This window comes from Dama dama, chromosome 23 (genome assembly GCF_033118175.1).
Source record: "Dama dama isolate Ldn47 chromosome 23, ASM3311817v1, whole genome shotgun sequence".
Lineage (NCBI taxonomy): Eukaryota > Metazoa > Chordata > Mammalia > Artiodactyla > Cervidae > Dama > Dama dama.
The window spans coordinates 65,943,134-65,958,566 of record NC_083703.1 but is presented as its reverse complement, the minus strand read 5'-3'; the positions used below and the strand labels follow the sequence as shown (position 1 = coordinate 65,958,566).

Sequence of the window (15,433 nt, the reverse complement as noted above, 5' to 3'; positions counted from 1 at the left end):
ATCATCAAGATGACAGGAACCGCAGCAGCCCCTCCTCGGGTTCCCTTTTAGCCTCTATTCCCACTCCCAAGGGTAACCCCTCTCTCGATTCAGTTTTGTCTGTCTTTGAGCTTTGCATAAATGGAATGACACAGAACACACTCACCTGTGCCTGACTTCTTTCACTCACCATTATGTTTGCTGTCTCAGGTAGAAGTAGTTCTGAGTGTTCTGACCGGATATGACCTCATGGAGTGACTATCCTACAGTTCCCTTAGTCATTCACCACTGATAGATACAGGCTCCTCTGTCCATGGGATTCTCCAGGCAAGAATACTGGAGTGGGTTGCCATGCCCTCCTCCAGGGGATCTTTCCCACCCAGGATCGAACCCAAGTCTCTTTTATCTCCTGCATTGGCAGGTGGGCTCTTTCCCACTAGTGCCACCTGGGAAGCCCCTAAGTCCTGACACAGTCAAATAAAGTTAATTCGTTAAAAAAAAAAAAAAAATTCATGGAGAAGTTGCAGTGCACCAACCGCCAGAGGTGAATCCACCTAGGTCTCTCCCCTCAGGTGCCCGGTCAGAGGCTCCTACAGAGCCCGGGGCCTGGAGTGGGCGCTGTTTCCGGCACCCCACGTGCCCCTCCCCAGGGTCACCTTTAGTCTCTTCTGCTTGTGCCTCTAGGTGCAGCCTCCTGACCTCAGGGACTTGCCGGAATGGGAGCCTAGGATACGAGAGGCCTTCCGCACCGGCGACTTGGACTCCAAGTCTGACCCCAGCCGGAGCTTCAGGCCTTACCGAGCTGAAGACAATGATTCCTACGCCTCTGAGGTGGGCCTGGGCCCACACGAGCGGGGGCGAGGGGCAGGAGGAGAGTGGCTGAGGTGACTCAAGAACAGAGTGACTTGTGAAGAATCTTAGCTGGTGTTGTTATGGGTTCTGAGTGTTTCCTTTGGTTCCAAGCTTCCTGGCAACAAGGGCTGGAAGAGAAACAAGGAAGTTTGGGCCATTCTCAGGACCTGATGACAGGAAGTTTATAAACTCATCTGAGGAAGTTTTTTTTTTTTAATTTATTTTTGGCTGCGCTGGATCTTCGTTGCTGCCGGCTTTCTCTCGTTGCAGCAAGCAGGGGCTACTCTTCCTTGCAGTGCGCAGGCTTCTCCGTGCAGTGGCTTCTCTTGTTGCAGAGCACAAAGTCTAGGCTACGGACCTCAGAGCCCGGCCCCTCTGCATTGGGAATGTAGAGTCTTAACCTCGGGACCACCTGGAAAGTCCCTCAAGTAATTTTCATAAGCTGAACACTCCTATGTAATCAGCAAGCAGATCAATGAATAGCCCATGACCTGTCCCTGGAAGCTTCCCTTCTAGTCCCCATTTAGTCACATCCTGACTTCTAACCAGATAGATTTGTTTTGCCTGTTTAGCTCCAAATCGTTATAAACAGAATTTCCCCTGAAAATGTAGAGTTTTATTGTCTTTTTGGTAGGAGTTTCTTACATTATAAACAGCAAATAACTATAACAGAATCCCTAAATAGCATAGCATAAAGATGGAAAAAGAAAATCAAGATCACAAGATTAACACATAGTTAACTACTGTGAATGTTTAGTTTGTTTAACTTGTTATTGAAATATAGCATAAAAACATACATATAGTAAAGGGCACTATCCTTTTTGTTTTTTTGGCCACAGCTCTCAGCTTGTGGGATCTTAGTTCCCTGACCTGCACCTTTGGCAGTGAAAACATGTTGTCCTAACCACTGGACAGCCAGGGAATGACCAAGGGTACTGTCCTTAAGTGTATAGTTGAATGGATTTTTACATAAGTATAGACCCATTAAACACATATGTTTGATCCCCGACTTACCTAAGCTATTTGTAAATTATTACAGTTATAAACAATGAGATGAACATTTTTGTGAATTCACTTAGTTTTCATAGTATATTATTTTCTTCAAATAAATTTTCACCAGAAAGTGTCAAGTTAAAATTCTAATAATAGCTAGATTTGATGTGCACTGTTTCATTTCATCATCATGACAACCCTCTGAAGTAGAGACCTGCCATCATGCCTGCAGTACACGTGAAGGATAGCTTGGGTCTGACTTCCTGCTGTCTCGCTCTCCTCTGACTGTCATCCTTCGACTGCAGTTTCTGTCCTCCTGCTCTCTCCCTGCTCCTCATCTGTGTTCCTCATCTCGACCCCAGATCAAGGAGCTGCAGCTGGTGCTGGCCGAGGCCCACGACAGCCTCCGGGGCCTGCAAGAGCAGCTCTCCCAGGAGCGGCAGCTCCGGAAGGAGGAGGCCGAAAGCTTCAATCAGAAAATGGTGCAGGTGGGTGGGGTCCTATCCTGCACCTACTGCAGCCTCTCTTCCCTGAACTGAGGGCAGAAACCTTGGTGGTCCTTGGGTTTTTCAGAGGCAAGCATGTGAGGGGTAACCTGTGTCTGCACCGCGTGCTGCACTGGTGCTTATGCATTAACTGTGCTGGGCTGGAATCCTGGGCTTGTCACGGACTGTCTGTGTGACCTGAGGCCCATCCTGTCTCCTCTTGGGGCCTCAGTGTCCTGTCTATGAAATATTGCCCCCCCTCAGAGCTGAAGTTCTGTATTAGAAAGTCCACAGTCCTAGTTGGTAATCAAGATGGTAGTTCTGCTAGTAGAAATCATTTATGAAGCCCTTACTGTATGTCAGAATTGCAATGCACTTTCCACACATCATGTCCTTTAATCCTCATGTTTTCCCCTGTGAGGTGTCCCCCTTTTACACCTAGAAAAACTGATGCCCAGAGGGCTGAAGTGCTTTGCCCAGGATTTCACTTGCAGGGCGAGGTGGGGCTGGGATTTTAATCCAGGTTATTGGCTCGCTCTGAGCCATGATACCTCATTGCTTCCTAGGGTATTCATGTCAGCCTTCCTCACCCCCAGCATGGCCTTTGCTTTGCATGTTGGGTCACCCCTCCCTGCCGTCATCACTCACCCTCCCAGGTGTCTCATTAAATGTGAGAGTCCACCTGAAACACTGGTGCTCGTATGGGCTCATTGTGAAAACGTGAAAGTGTTAGTCGCTCAGTCTTTTCCGACTCTTTGCCACCCCATGGACTGTAGCCTGCCAGGCTCCTCTGTCCATGGGATTCTTTAGGCACGAATACTGGAGTGGGTAGTCTTTCCCTTCTCCAGGGGATCTTCCTGACCCAGGGATTGAACCTGGGTCTCCTGCATTGCAGGGAGATTCTTTACCATCTGAGCCACCAGGGAAACCCACCTGGGCTCATTAGATAAAGCCAATGTTTTTATAATCAGAGCAGGTTCAGATCCCAGTGCTTTCACTGATTACTGTGATTGCTGCTGTTTTTATGAGTTTCCTTCCCCTGGAGTAGCAGAGGGAAGTGTTTATTTCAACAGAATGAACTGCGAGGGATAGAATCCCCAGCAGGGTCACCACTAGGCACCACATGTAATTTCTGCCTTTATCTGAGGCCTGGAATGGGATGAATCGGGGTCCCCAAGACAGCTGGGCTGGCTCATGCTCTGGTCCCTCTTGCAGCTGAAGGAGGACCAGCAGAGGGCGCTCCTGCGGCGCGAGTTTGAGCTCCAGAGTCTGAGCCTACAGCGGAGGCTGGAGCAGAAATTCTGGAGCCAGGAGAAGAACATGTTGGTGCAGGAGTCCCAGCAGTTCAAGCACAACTTCCTCCTGCTCTTCATGAAGCTCAGGTGGTTCCTCAAGCGCTGGCGGCAGGGCAAGGTTTTGCCCAGCGAGGGGGATGACTTCCTTGAGGTATGGTTCCCCTGGGACTGGGACTGGGGTGGGGGTTGGGTGGAAGAGAGAGGAGGGGAAGGGGCACCCAGCTGGGTCAACAGCCCTCGGGCTCAAATCCGAGCCATCAGCTTGCAGCTTCCATCCCTGCATTCATTCACTCATTCAGCATCAGTTTGTTGACAGCCAGCTCTTTGCTGAGTGCTGTGGCAGTTGCTGGGGATAGGCGGGGAAGACTTGGTCCCAGCCTCTCCAGGAGGAAATCTCCTTGGGGGCCAGTAGGTTTTTAACACCTCTCTGGTATTTGTTGGTTTCCCTTTTTAACAAGCCTGAGTCTTCAGCTGGCAATGTATCTGGGTGAACTTAATGATCTAGTTTTGTTGCTTTTGCATCATATGCAAATATGATATATATTAATGGTTTTTTTAATCTTTTAAGGTATAATTTATATACAGTAAAATGCACACATCTTACGTGTACAGCTAATGAAGTTTTATAGAATACACCCCACCGATACATAGTGTAGCATCCCCCAGATTACAATGAGCACATTTCCAGTGCCCCAGAAGGTTCCCCAGTTCCCCAGGTGATATGCCCATCCCAGCAGTCAGCACTATTCTGGCTTCATAAACACCATGGGTTAATTTCACCTGTTCTAAAACTTCATATAAAGACTGTAGTCTTTTGTGTCTGGCTTTTGCTTAATAGGCATGCAGAATCCTCCTGGATCAGGGATCGAACCCATGTCTCCTGCATTGACAGGCAGATTCTTTACTACTGAGATAACAGGGAAGCCCCTATTTTATTTTTCATGCTTTCTCTGACAATGGTAATGGACAGTGACTTTCCATTTTTAGTAATAATATAAACTTCCTTTTTAATTTTAATTTTATTTAAAAAATATTTATTTATTTGGCTGAGCCGTGTCTTAGTTGTGGCATGCAGTATCTTTAGTTGCAACATGTGGGATCTAATTCCCTGACCAGGGATCAAACCCAGGCCCCCTGCCTTGAGAGCTTGAAGTCTTAGTCACTGGACCAACAGAGGAGTCGCTCACCTTTCTTTTTTACATTTATTTTTTATTTAACTAGAAAGAGTAGGTTGACTTAAAAGCATCAGTTATAATACAGGTAGTATTTGGGCATGGCAGGAAATAGGACAAGTGGGGCTTTGGGAATGTGTGAAGGTTGGGAATGATTCATGTGGCCCGTTGGTCCCTCAGCCTGTGAAGGCTACAGGTTGACCTCAGATCCTTGACCTCGATCCTCATCCTTCTGTCAAAATCAGCCAGCGCGGTCACGTTACTGGGAGAAGGGGAGAGGTAAGGATGTCATACCTGTCACATCCACCCGAATTGGCACTGCTCACCTGGCCTTTTGCGTACAGGTACCTCTGGTCTAGACCAGGCTTTGCCCTCCTCTCATTCAAGCTACTCATTCCACAGTCAATGGAGACTAGTGGCCATCCCAGTGTACCCCTCTCTGGGGTCCCCTAGAGTAGCCTGAATGTCCCAGTAGCAGGGGATGGTGGTCAGACCTGAATCTGTAGCAAGTGTTCCCTCCCCTTCCCCCAGCAGAGCTCATGATTCTTCTCACAGGCCACCCACTTACTCCTGAAGGGCCTCAAGAGAGAGCTGCTGACCAGCTTCAGTGGACATGCTCACTGCTGCCCTTGTCTGGGAATGTCTGACCCAAAGGTGCCCCTATGAAAAGTACCTTGAAAGCCCAGCATGGCTGCCCCTTGAGCATCATTCTTTGTGACACTTGGGTACTACTATTTTTTTTTTTAATCTTATCCATGTATTTATTTATTGGAATATAATTGCTTTACCATATTGTATTAGTTTCTGCTTTACAACAACATGAATCCTGTTTACATATACATATCCCCTCGCCCTCTTGAGCCTCCCTCCCACCCCTGGGTACTAGTATTTGAAACCACTGTCTGCTTTAGGACCACCCCTCCTGTTTGGAAGTCCCACACAAGCCTCTGGATGAAGCCCAGTGTGGTTTGTTTTTTTAAATAATTTTTTAAATTTATTTTTTTAATTATAGTAAAATATATATATAACATAAATTTTAACCATTTTTAAGTTTACAATTCAGTAGCATTAATTCACATGCTTGTGCAACCATCACTACCATCCAGAACTCTATCTTACAAAATTGAAACTCTTACCCATGAATTCTCTATTCCTCCCTGTGCCTGCCCCTGGCAACCACTACTCTACTCTCTGCTTGTATGAGTTTGTCAGATTCCACATATAAGTGAGATCTTGTAGTGTTTATATTTCCGTCTCTAGCTGATTTTGCTTAGCATAATGTCTTCCAGGTTCATCCATATTATCACAAATAGTAGGATTTCCTTCTTTTATAAGACTGAGTAATATTTCCTTGTGTGCATATGTCATATTTGCTTTACCCTTTCATTCAGAGACAGACACTTAGGTTGTCTCTATATCTTGGCTATTGTGAATAATGCCACAGTGAACACAGAGAGATCCAAATTTCATTTCCTTTGGATATATACCCACAAGTGAGATAGCTAGATCATATAGGAGTTCTATTTTAAAATTTTGGGGAAACCTCTATACTATTTTCCATAGCTGAAGCCCAATTTTGGCAGCTAGGGAAGATGTTTCGCCCCCAAAATGAATTGTCTACAGGCCATATAGCCTGTATTTTAAATCAGTTTGTTGCAAGCAAATTCTCCATATTTGGTGAAAATCTTTCTAGCCATGTCAATGTACTGGGATAACAGAGAAACAGAAACTTACTTTAGGAGAAAAATAAGGTATAAGCATAGAAAATGAAATGATATATATACCTATAATGAATAGAAACGTACTAACTGAAATAGACATAAATAAATAAAAAATAAGTGTAGGGGCTTTCGTGGTGGCTCAGAGAGTAAAGAATCTGCTTGCAATGCAGGAGACCTGAGTTCAATCCTTGGGTCAGGAAGGTCACCTAGAAGGGAATAGCTAGAAATAGACATAATTAATAAGAAATAAGCACAACCACCCATACTGTAAAATATATGTATATGTACACAGATATAAAATATGATATAAAGCCCAGTGTATAAAAATATGTATATACAAATGCATAATAAAATACATATAACTATAAAATAAGGGGCTTCCAGGTGGCTCAGTTTGTGAAAAATCCACCTGCCAACCCAGGAGATGCAAGAGACTCGGGTTCCATCCCTGGATTGGGAAGATCCTCTGGAGGAGGAAATGACAACCCACTCCAGTATTCTTGGAAAATTCCATGGACAGAGGAGCCTGACGAGCTACAGTGCATGGGGTTGCAAAGAGTTGGACACAACTGAGCATGCACGCACTCAGATGCATGGGCCCAGGACCCAGGAATACAAATAACAAATGATGTATATTCATACTTTTAAAGAATATATATGTCCACATATGCAGAATTAAAACTGGGTATGTGAATGATAACCCTCATATATTGAGTATTTCTAGTGTCCTGGGTACTGTGTTAAATGCTCTCAGTGGATAATTGCATTTCACTTTTACGCATACCCTATGATTTGGAAACAAGTACTACCCCCATTCTAGTACAGATAAAGATCTTTGATTCCTTATCCTCAGTTCTGAAATCCAGAAATTCTGAGAACTGTTTTGTTGAGTCTAACTCAGATGGAAAAATTTGACCTGATATTCATTTGGCAGCAAAACCTCTATTTATCCATTTCATTAGTATTCACATGTTTGAAGAGGAAACACTGGTGTTGTTGAGCACAGGGTGTAACTCCAGATGGGGCTGTTATATAATATACAGTGTGGGTACCATATTATCTTTCTACATCCCAATTAATTCTGAATTCCAAGCACACCCGGCATCAAAGAATTTCAGAGAAAGAATTGTGCACCTGTGTATACAGATAATAAAGTCTGTATGTTGGACTTCCCTGGTGATCCAGTGGTTGAGAATCCACCTGCCAATGCAGAGGACATGGGATCCCTGGTCCAGGAAGATTCCACATGCCACGGGGCAACTAAGCCTGTGCACCACAACTACGGAAGCTCACACACCCTAGAGCCTAGGCTCCTCAACAAGAGAAGCCATTGCAGTGAGGAACCCAGGCACTACAACTAGAGAGTAGTCCCTGCTCACTGCAACTAGAGAAAGCTGGCATGTAGCAACAAAGACTCAGCATGGCCAAAAATAAAATAAATAAATAAATAATTTTTTAAGTTTGCATGTTTAGATACTGGGACCAAGGACGGAACTGGGTGTTTACTCACATAGGCCCTTCTACTCGCACATGCTTCCCAGTGCCTTCCCTGACCCCGGAAGCTTCTTCGTTTGGTTTTTAGGACACCGTATTCTCTTGGCTTTCCTTCCACCTCACTGGTTGCTCCTTCTCAGTCTTCTTGGCTGGACCCTCCTTTTCTCCCTGAACTGACCCCTTAACATCACAGTCACCAGGGTTTATAGCCCTCAGGCCACATCTCTCCTTTTGACCTTTGCCTATTGCCTTGGAAAGCTTGTCCAGGCACTTGGCTTCCGTGGCCTTTCCTGCACATGGTGAATCTATCTGGAATCTACAGAATCTGCCCCGGCTGCACTGCCCGGCCCTGTCACCACCCGCATCTGAACCATCATCACTTTTTGCCTGGATTATCACTGCAGCCTCCTAACTGGTCTTCCTGTCGTTGCCCTTGCACCTTTCCACTGAGCATCTTTTATTCAAAACAGGCAGGTACCAGGCTGCGTGTACTCCACGTGGATGGTGCCCCCTGGCGCTGGGGAGCTCTGTTTCTACCCTATAAAGTGTCCCAACACAGCAGCCAGAGTGATCTCACAAAATTGGAAGTCAGGTCGCCGTCACTCCTAAGCACAGCCCTCCTCTGGCTCCCACGTCACCCAGAGTAGAAGCGGAAGTCCCTACAACACCTGGTCAACCCGCCTTGGTCCCTATACCTCTCACTTCCTCCCTGGCTTTCTTGCTCTTCCTCAGACACACTTGTCCCCACCTCAGGGCCTTTGCATTTGCTGTGGTCGTTCCCTGGAATTCTCAACCTGCAGGTCTTCACATGACTTATTCTTTTACTTTCTTCAGAACTTTGCCCAAATACTACCTCCTCCCTGAGGCCTTCCTTGACCACCCAGTGCAGCACATCCTAGCTCCTTTCACGGTTCTCCTCCTCATAGCACTTATTATGGTGGAACATTTCATATACTTAATGACATTTCATGTATTTCACATATCTGTTTTATTGCTCCTGGAAGGGAGGCTCGAGGGGACCAGGGTTTTTCATCTGTCTTGCTCACTGACATATCCCCAGCTTTGAACAGGGACCTGGGGCATGGCAGGATTTCAATTAATATCTGTCAAATAAGGGACTTCCTTGGTGGTCCAGTGGTTAAAATTTCATCTGTCAATACAGGGGGCACAGGTTTGATCCTGGATCAGGGAACTAAGATCCCACATGCTGCCAGGCACAGCTTAAAAAAAAAAAATTGTCGAATGAATTAATGAATAGTAAATAAGCACCCTCCTCTTCTCCTTCTCTCTCTTCTTGAACTAGCCCTGGTCTCCTGGGCTGACTCTGGACTCCTGTCCAGAATCAATTAATAGCAACCCCCGCCCCCAGGAAGGGCCCCGTCTGTCTACCCAAACCTCTGGTTGCCCTTTTCTCTAGTTAAGAGGGTGCCTTGTGGCCCTTTTCATCCAATCACTGTGCCTCCTTTGACAACAGAGCTATTTCTGAGTAGTTCTCAGGGATGTCTCATGGTTCTTGAGGCAGAAGAGATGGTTGTGGGGTAGGGGAGAGGGCCAGAAGGACCTGACTCTCTAGCTAGGCTCCTTGGCCTGGACGGTGCCTAGGAGTAAAAGTTAAAATTTGGGAAATCAATGCCTAGCTGGGGTGCCTTTGGTCCATAAATCCTCATACTTGCTTCCTGCCTGTCTATTCAGCCCTCTTTTTATCTGAGTCACTAGCCTGTATCCTCTCCCCCTGAAGGTCAGACCCCCAGGCATGATGCCCTGCCACCCCCTGATCAGTGTGTTTTTTTAAAAATAGGTAAATAGCATGAAGGAGCTGTACCTGCTAATGGAGGAAGAGGAATTGAATGCTCAGCATTCTGATAACAAGACCTGCACAGGGGACAGCTGGACCCAAAACACGGTGAATTCTCAGCCCGTTTCCAGTCCTGTCCTGTCCATTTGTTCCTTTGTCGGTTTAGTGATCATGTCTTGCTGCTTTCTCTGACTGCAGTCCTACACCAGGGACTAGAGCTATAGAGGGTTGCTGCCTGGTCACTGGCCCCAGATGCTCAGCATTATGGGGTACATAAGTCATTCCAGGGCAGTGATGGAGGATCGAATGATGGACGGTGGGGTCATGGGTAAGAGAGCAGTTAATTCTGTTCAGAGTGTAGGGGATGGTATTACAGAGAAGGGGTTTTAGGTGGCGGGTTTTGAAGGATGAATAGGAGCTTCCCTAATAAAGAATGAGGAAAAGGCCATTCTGTACCAAAAGAAGTATGTATGCAGAGGTGCGGCAAGGTATTCTGAGACTGGCTGCAGCTTGGGATGTACGTAGTGGGGCTAAGGACAGCAGGCTGGAGTGAGTTGTGTGAAGAAAGACCTTGTGGCCTAGGATCAGGAACTTTCAAATCAAGGCAGGGGGTAGTGGAGCAGTGGGGTCAGGCTCCCAGGGGTACCCACACTGAGCTGGGTTATAAGTGGGAAACAGTTCCTGTGCCCAGGAGAGAAGATTAGGCCCAAGGCAGATAGTCAGGTAGGCTCCAGGTTTCAGACTGCTCATCTAGGCCCTGGTGGGTCAGAGAATGCAGTTGCTGAGCAGGGAGAAAGACCCAGGCCTAGATGCTGCAGAGCTTCAGAGAAGCCAGGGCCCAGCTTAGCTTTAGGCTGAATAATTGCTGTAACTACAGAATTTTGTGTTTATGTGAAGCTGGGGCATGTGTCAGCCTTGGAGGGGGCCTGGGCTGGGCTTATTATGCCTGTTTTATGAAGAGATGACCCAGAGAAGTCATGGGACTTGTTTAAGGCCTGGTAGAGTCCCAGACTGAACTCTGGATGAGTTCCCAGTCCAGCCTGCCTTCCTTGCCACTCTGAAAGCTCCTGACTGAGCCCTTGCCCCCATCTGCAGCCCAATGAGTACATCAAGACACTGGCTGACATGAAGGTGACGCTGAAGGAGCTATGCTGGCTGCTCCGGGATGAACGCCGTGGTCTGACTGAGCTTCAGCAACAGTTTGCCAAGGCCAAGGCCACCTGGGAAACGGAGCGGGCGGAGCTCAAGAGCCATACTGCCCTGGTGAGTCTCTCACCAGTCAGAGACATCCCTCTCCTCATTCCTGTCACTGCCAACATCTCAGCTGTCAGACTGGGAAACAGGATGGCCAAGCCACGCTCCTAGAAGCATAGGAATCACTTTACTTACTTTGTGGCCCAGAGAAGGCAAGAGCCTTGACTAGATCACACAGCAAGGATACCAGAAGCAGTGGAGACTGGGGGTCTCTGGGCTAGGAAAGGCAGGTGAGGGGTTGGCAAAGGAGCCTGGGGGCATCACAGGCACCTTTCCCATACCACAGGCTCACAGGTGAGGCCAGAACACTTAAAAACCTGTCTGCACCTGGTGGCATTCCTCATCCTCACACCCAGACTTCTGTGGCCTGCTGTCCTTGTAAAGTTCCCTTAACTTTCTGCTGCCTGGCCCTGTTTTGCTCCCTCCCCCCACAGTGGGGGACTCCCCTCCCTACAACCCAAATAATTCAAAGGACCCTTAACCAGGAGCCCTGGGTATTTAGTCTCTGCTGTGTGCCTGGCAGTAGTGCCCCCTACTCTGGTCTGAGAAGTGCAAGGGTGGGCTTCCTCCCACTCAGAGGGCTCTCACCACCCCGTCCCTCCCCCACGGCCCAGCTTCCTCCCTCCTGCCCCTGCTGCAGGCTTCCTTCCCAGGCGTCTTGGGCCCCTTGGAGGTGGGTACACCAATTATCTTTGTTGGGCAAATGACAAGACAGGCACAGAGGAGTTCAGTTTCTTCTCCAAGATCACCCAGCTAGTAAACAGCAGACCTGATCCTCACTCCCCAAACCTTTGCCCTCCTGGCTTCTCATGACCGTGATCCCCCCTTCTTCCCAATTCTCAAACTTCTGGCTTCCCGGTGCTGCCATTCTGTCCTCCCAACCTTCCCTGCAGATCTCACAGCTCTCCTCCCACATGCACTTTCCACAGTGTCCACTGTTCATACTGCTCCCGCAACCCCAGCCATTCCAGGTGCCCCTTCCCCATGGGAATCTGACCACAGCCTGGGGTGTGGGATCCCTATAGATGGCATCTTTACCTCCTGTGCCCCCCTCTCCCGAGCTTGGGACCAGGAAAGCCATTACTCTTGAGTGATTCCTGCACACATTATTTTTAATGTTTAGACTGCGTGTATCTCCCACTAACTGTAAACCTTGGTAAGTGTTGATGAAATATCATGAGAAGCAATAACTAGGAACCTCTGCCATTTTGTAGCTATGTGACCTGGGAAAAGCAACCTCTCTGAACCTCTTCCTCCTTGGTAAAAATATAAAAAATGGTAGTTATCTTGCTGAGTTTTCTCGAGGATACAGATAATGCCTGAAAAGCCCTTAGCACGGAGCTTGGTGTGTAGAAACTGTGCCACACAAGCCTTGATTGTGAGAAGAGACTAGTTCTAACTGAGGAGGTCAGCGATGGCTCCTGGGGGAGGGGGTCCTCGGAGGAGGGGCCCCTCCTGCCTTTGCCTACCCTCTGTTGGTGCCCGGGAGGGAAGATCACAGGAGGGGGACGGCAAGGGGCCTCCCAGGGCCAGCCACCCAGTTTGCTCTTCCTTCCCCAGATGGAGCTGAAGGCTGGGAAGGGGGCTGGGGATCGGACGGGGCCTGACTGGAAGGCAGCCCTGCAGAGGGAGCGGGAGGAGCAGCAGCACTTGCTGGCCGAGTCCTACAGCGCGGTCATGGAGCTGACGCGGCAGCTGCAGATCGGCGAGCACAACTGGGCGCAGGAGAAGCTGCAGCTGGTGGAGCGGCTCCAGGGCGAGAAGCAGCAGGTGGAGCAGCAGCTAAAGGAGCTGCAGAATCGCCTGAGCCAGGTGAGGCCTGCCCCAGCCCCAGCCGCCTCAAGCCACAAGCGGGGCGTTGTGGGCACAGACCAGAGGGAGGACTCCTTCACGTAGCGCTGGATCCGTGTGCTCAGAGGCTGCAGTAGGGACCGAGTCTTCCTCTCTGTTGGTCTCATAGGCTTGCTTTCCTGTGTTTTATTCCAAAGCAAGCTGTCCTTCAATGTGGCCTCTTTGAATTTTGTGTTCACATCCTCACAGCTTAGCCTTTGCAATGGGAAGAGAGTTTTCTTTTTTCACACGGCTCTGATCAGCCAGATATGAGTCATATGCCCACATCTAGAGCCTACCAAATCCCTTGAACCAAGGGGGAAGAACCAAGGCTGGTTCCTCATGAAAATTAGAGTTCTCTGACCAAAAGGGGGAAATAGGAAAATCAGTCATTGACTGTAGCCCCACTACAGGTAACATGTGCCTAGCTTATCAAGCTCTGTGACTTTATCCTTTGTTTATTATTTCAGTTGTATAAATCAGGACTTCATCTTTATATAAGACTCAAATACTGCAAAAGCATACTTCAACCCACTCCCTCCCTTTCTTGCTGTTTAAATTTACATTCAGAGATTTTTTTTTATCATTAATTGAATCATAATATGTATATTATTTACATTTTGCCTCTTTCATAGAGAGCTGTTCACAATAGAGTGCAGAGGCATGCCATTCAGTTTAATTGCTGCTTAGCATACCTAGTGTGGAGACACCACTTTAATGTTATTCAGCTGCTGCTTAGCTAATGTAGCTGTTCCAGGAACTGCAGCATGAATTAACATAGTAATAACAACTATTACTGTATTTGAGATAATGACACTTATGAGGATGCCTATAAGTGTTTGGTTTCATGATCATTTGCCAAACCCACTTTGTTGGCTCAGAGCTGCTGTCCATTTGGAAGGTGGCTCCGAGCCCATGATCTGGCTCATCTGGGCTGCAGAGTGGAGCCTGGGGAATGGCACCACACAAAACAGGGCCCTCCTCCCCAGCTTTGCCTGTACGTGACCACCTTCTTTATTCTTGTCCAGCTGCAGAAAGCTGCTGACCCCTGGGTCCTAAAGCACTCAGATCTGGAGAAGCAGGATAACAGCTGGAAAGAGGTGAGAGAGGTGACAGACTCCTGGTTATACTGCAAAGTCCCTCACTTGGGGGAAATGTGACCAGGAGGATGCTAATCCTGTCCCATAGATCATATACCCTCACCCGCTTGGGCTCCTCAATCCTGAGGTCTCTACTTTATGATTCCAGCCTTAAGACCTATGAAGTTCCCCTCCTTGCCAGCTCCATCCTTCCATGCCTGGGGAGAAAGGTTAGGTGTCTCTCTTGTTTTAATTATGCCTTTCTCAAAAACAGGGCATCCAAAAGAGCTTTGTGATCCTGGGCAAGTCACTCTGTCTCTTTGGGCCTCAGTTGCCTCACTGGTAAAATAAAAATCATATTCTCTGCGTTAGCCCAGCCCAGGTTGTGGAGATTAATCAGGGAAGTTTGCTCCTGAACCTCAGGGGCACTGTCCATATAGCAACACACTGAGTAATGAAACAGTGACCATGCAAGCCCTTGCTCATGACAGCCTAAGGATGTGGTGACTTAGATTTGGTTGCAAGCAGCAAAAGCCAATTCTGGGGAACTGAAGTAGGAGAGGATTTCATTAGGGGCTCAAGAGGGTTGGTGATGCCAGGTCAGAAAACTGATGCAAGTCTTAGGACTTGTTCTGGAACCAGGGTGGGGCAAACCTCAAACAAGACCTCAGATCACTGCTTTCACCTTCAACTGAGCAGTGGCTACTGGTTGCTTTGTTGCTGCCATTACATTCACAGTAAGTTCTAAATAGACTCTCTTGGGTTCTCTCTTGGACTGTGGATTGGCCAAGCTTGGATCACATACCTATGAGGGGCGGGGTTAGATGCATTGTAGGTAGAAACTGACCAATGGGCTTCTAGGTCGGTGCTGACAATACTCCTGCTCTACAGGAGGAGACTCAGAGAGCTTGGGCCAGCTCCCACACTGTGGCCAGACTGACCCTTTCCTGTCTCTCTTCCATGACAGACCCGCAGTGAAAAGATCCATGACAAAGAAGCTGTTTCTGAAGCTGAGCTTGGGGGAACCGGCTTAAAGAGGTGCTGGCAACCCTGTCCCGAGCCCCGCCCCTGCCCTAGCCCCCCGCCCTGTGGTCCACCCTGCCACTTTGCCTTTCTTCTCTGCTCTGCATGCCCAGCACTGCACCTCCACTGAATTGAGAGAACACGGGGATGTTTTTTGTGGAACCCCAGCCACCTAGGAGCTGGGAACCTTTGGGTGATAGCAATTCTAGCCTGTGATTTTTTTTTTTTTTTTGATTCTAGTCATGGAAAATGGGCCCCAGCGTATCCTAGCTGAGAAAGAAACTATTTAGCTCCTCTTGGGGTTCTTCCTGTCTCTGGAGTTTGGAGAGTCCTCCTGGACCTCTATTCCTGGTAGTACTGAGCATCATCCTCTGGGCCCAGCCCTGTGCTATAGCCAGGGAAACCCCCGGGGCTCTCAGGACCATGTTTCCACCATTAGGAAACCCTTGAAGAAAGTTGGG

The 15,433-nt window shown here is 48.0% G+C and overlaps 1 protein-coding gene across 1 annotated transcript in view; it reads left to right on the top strand.

Moving 5' to 3' along the window:
- Positions 1 to 15,433, top strand: part of MTCL2 (microtubule crosslinking factor 2) — a 73,802-nt gene that overhangs the window by 43,646 nt on the left and 14,723 nt on the right. Inside the window, exons 6-13 of the mRNA XM_061127215.1 lie at positions 664 to 810; positions 2,187 to 2,312; positions 3,525 to 3,755; positions 9,790 to 9,894; positions 10,882 to 11,049; positions 12,601 to 12,852; positions 13,899 to 13,970; positions 14,917 to 14,987. Of these exons, the coding sequence (XP_060983198.1) occupies positions 664 to 810; positions 2,187 to 2,312; positions 3,525 to 3,755; positions 9,790 to 9,894; positions 10,882 to 11,049; positions 12,601 to 12,852; positions 13,899 to 13,970; positions 14,917 to 14,987 (1,172 nt within the window). The remainder of the gene's footprint in view (positions 1 to 663; positions 811 to 2,186; positions 2,313 to 3,524; positions 3,756 to 9,789; positions 9,895 to 10,881; positions 11,050 to 12,600; positions 12,853 to 13,898; positions 13,971 to 14,916; positions 14,988 to 15,433) is intronic.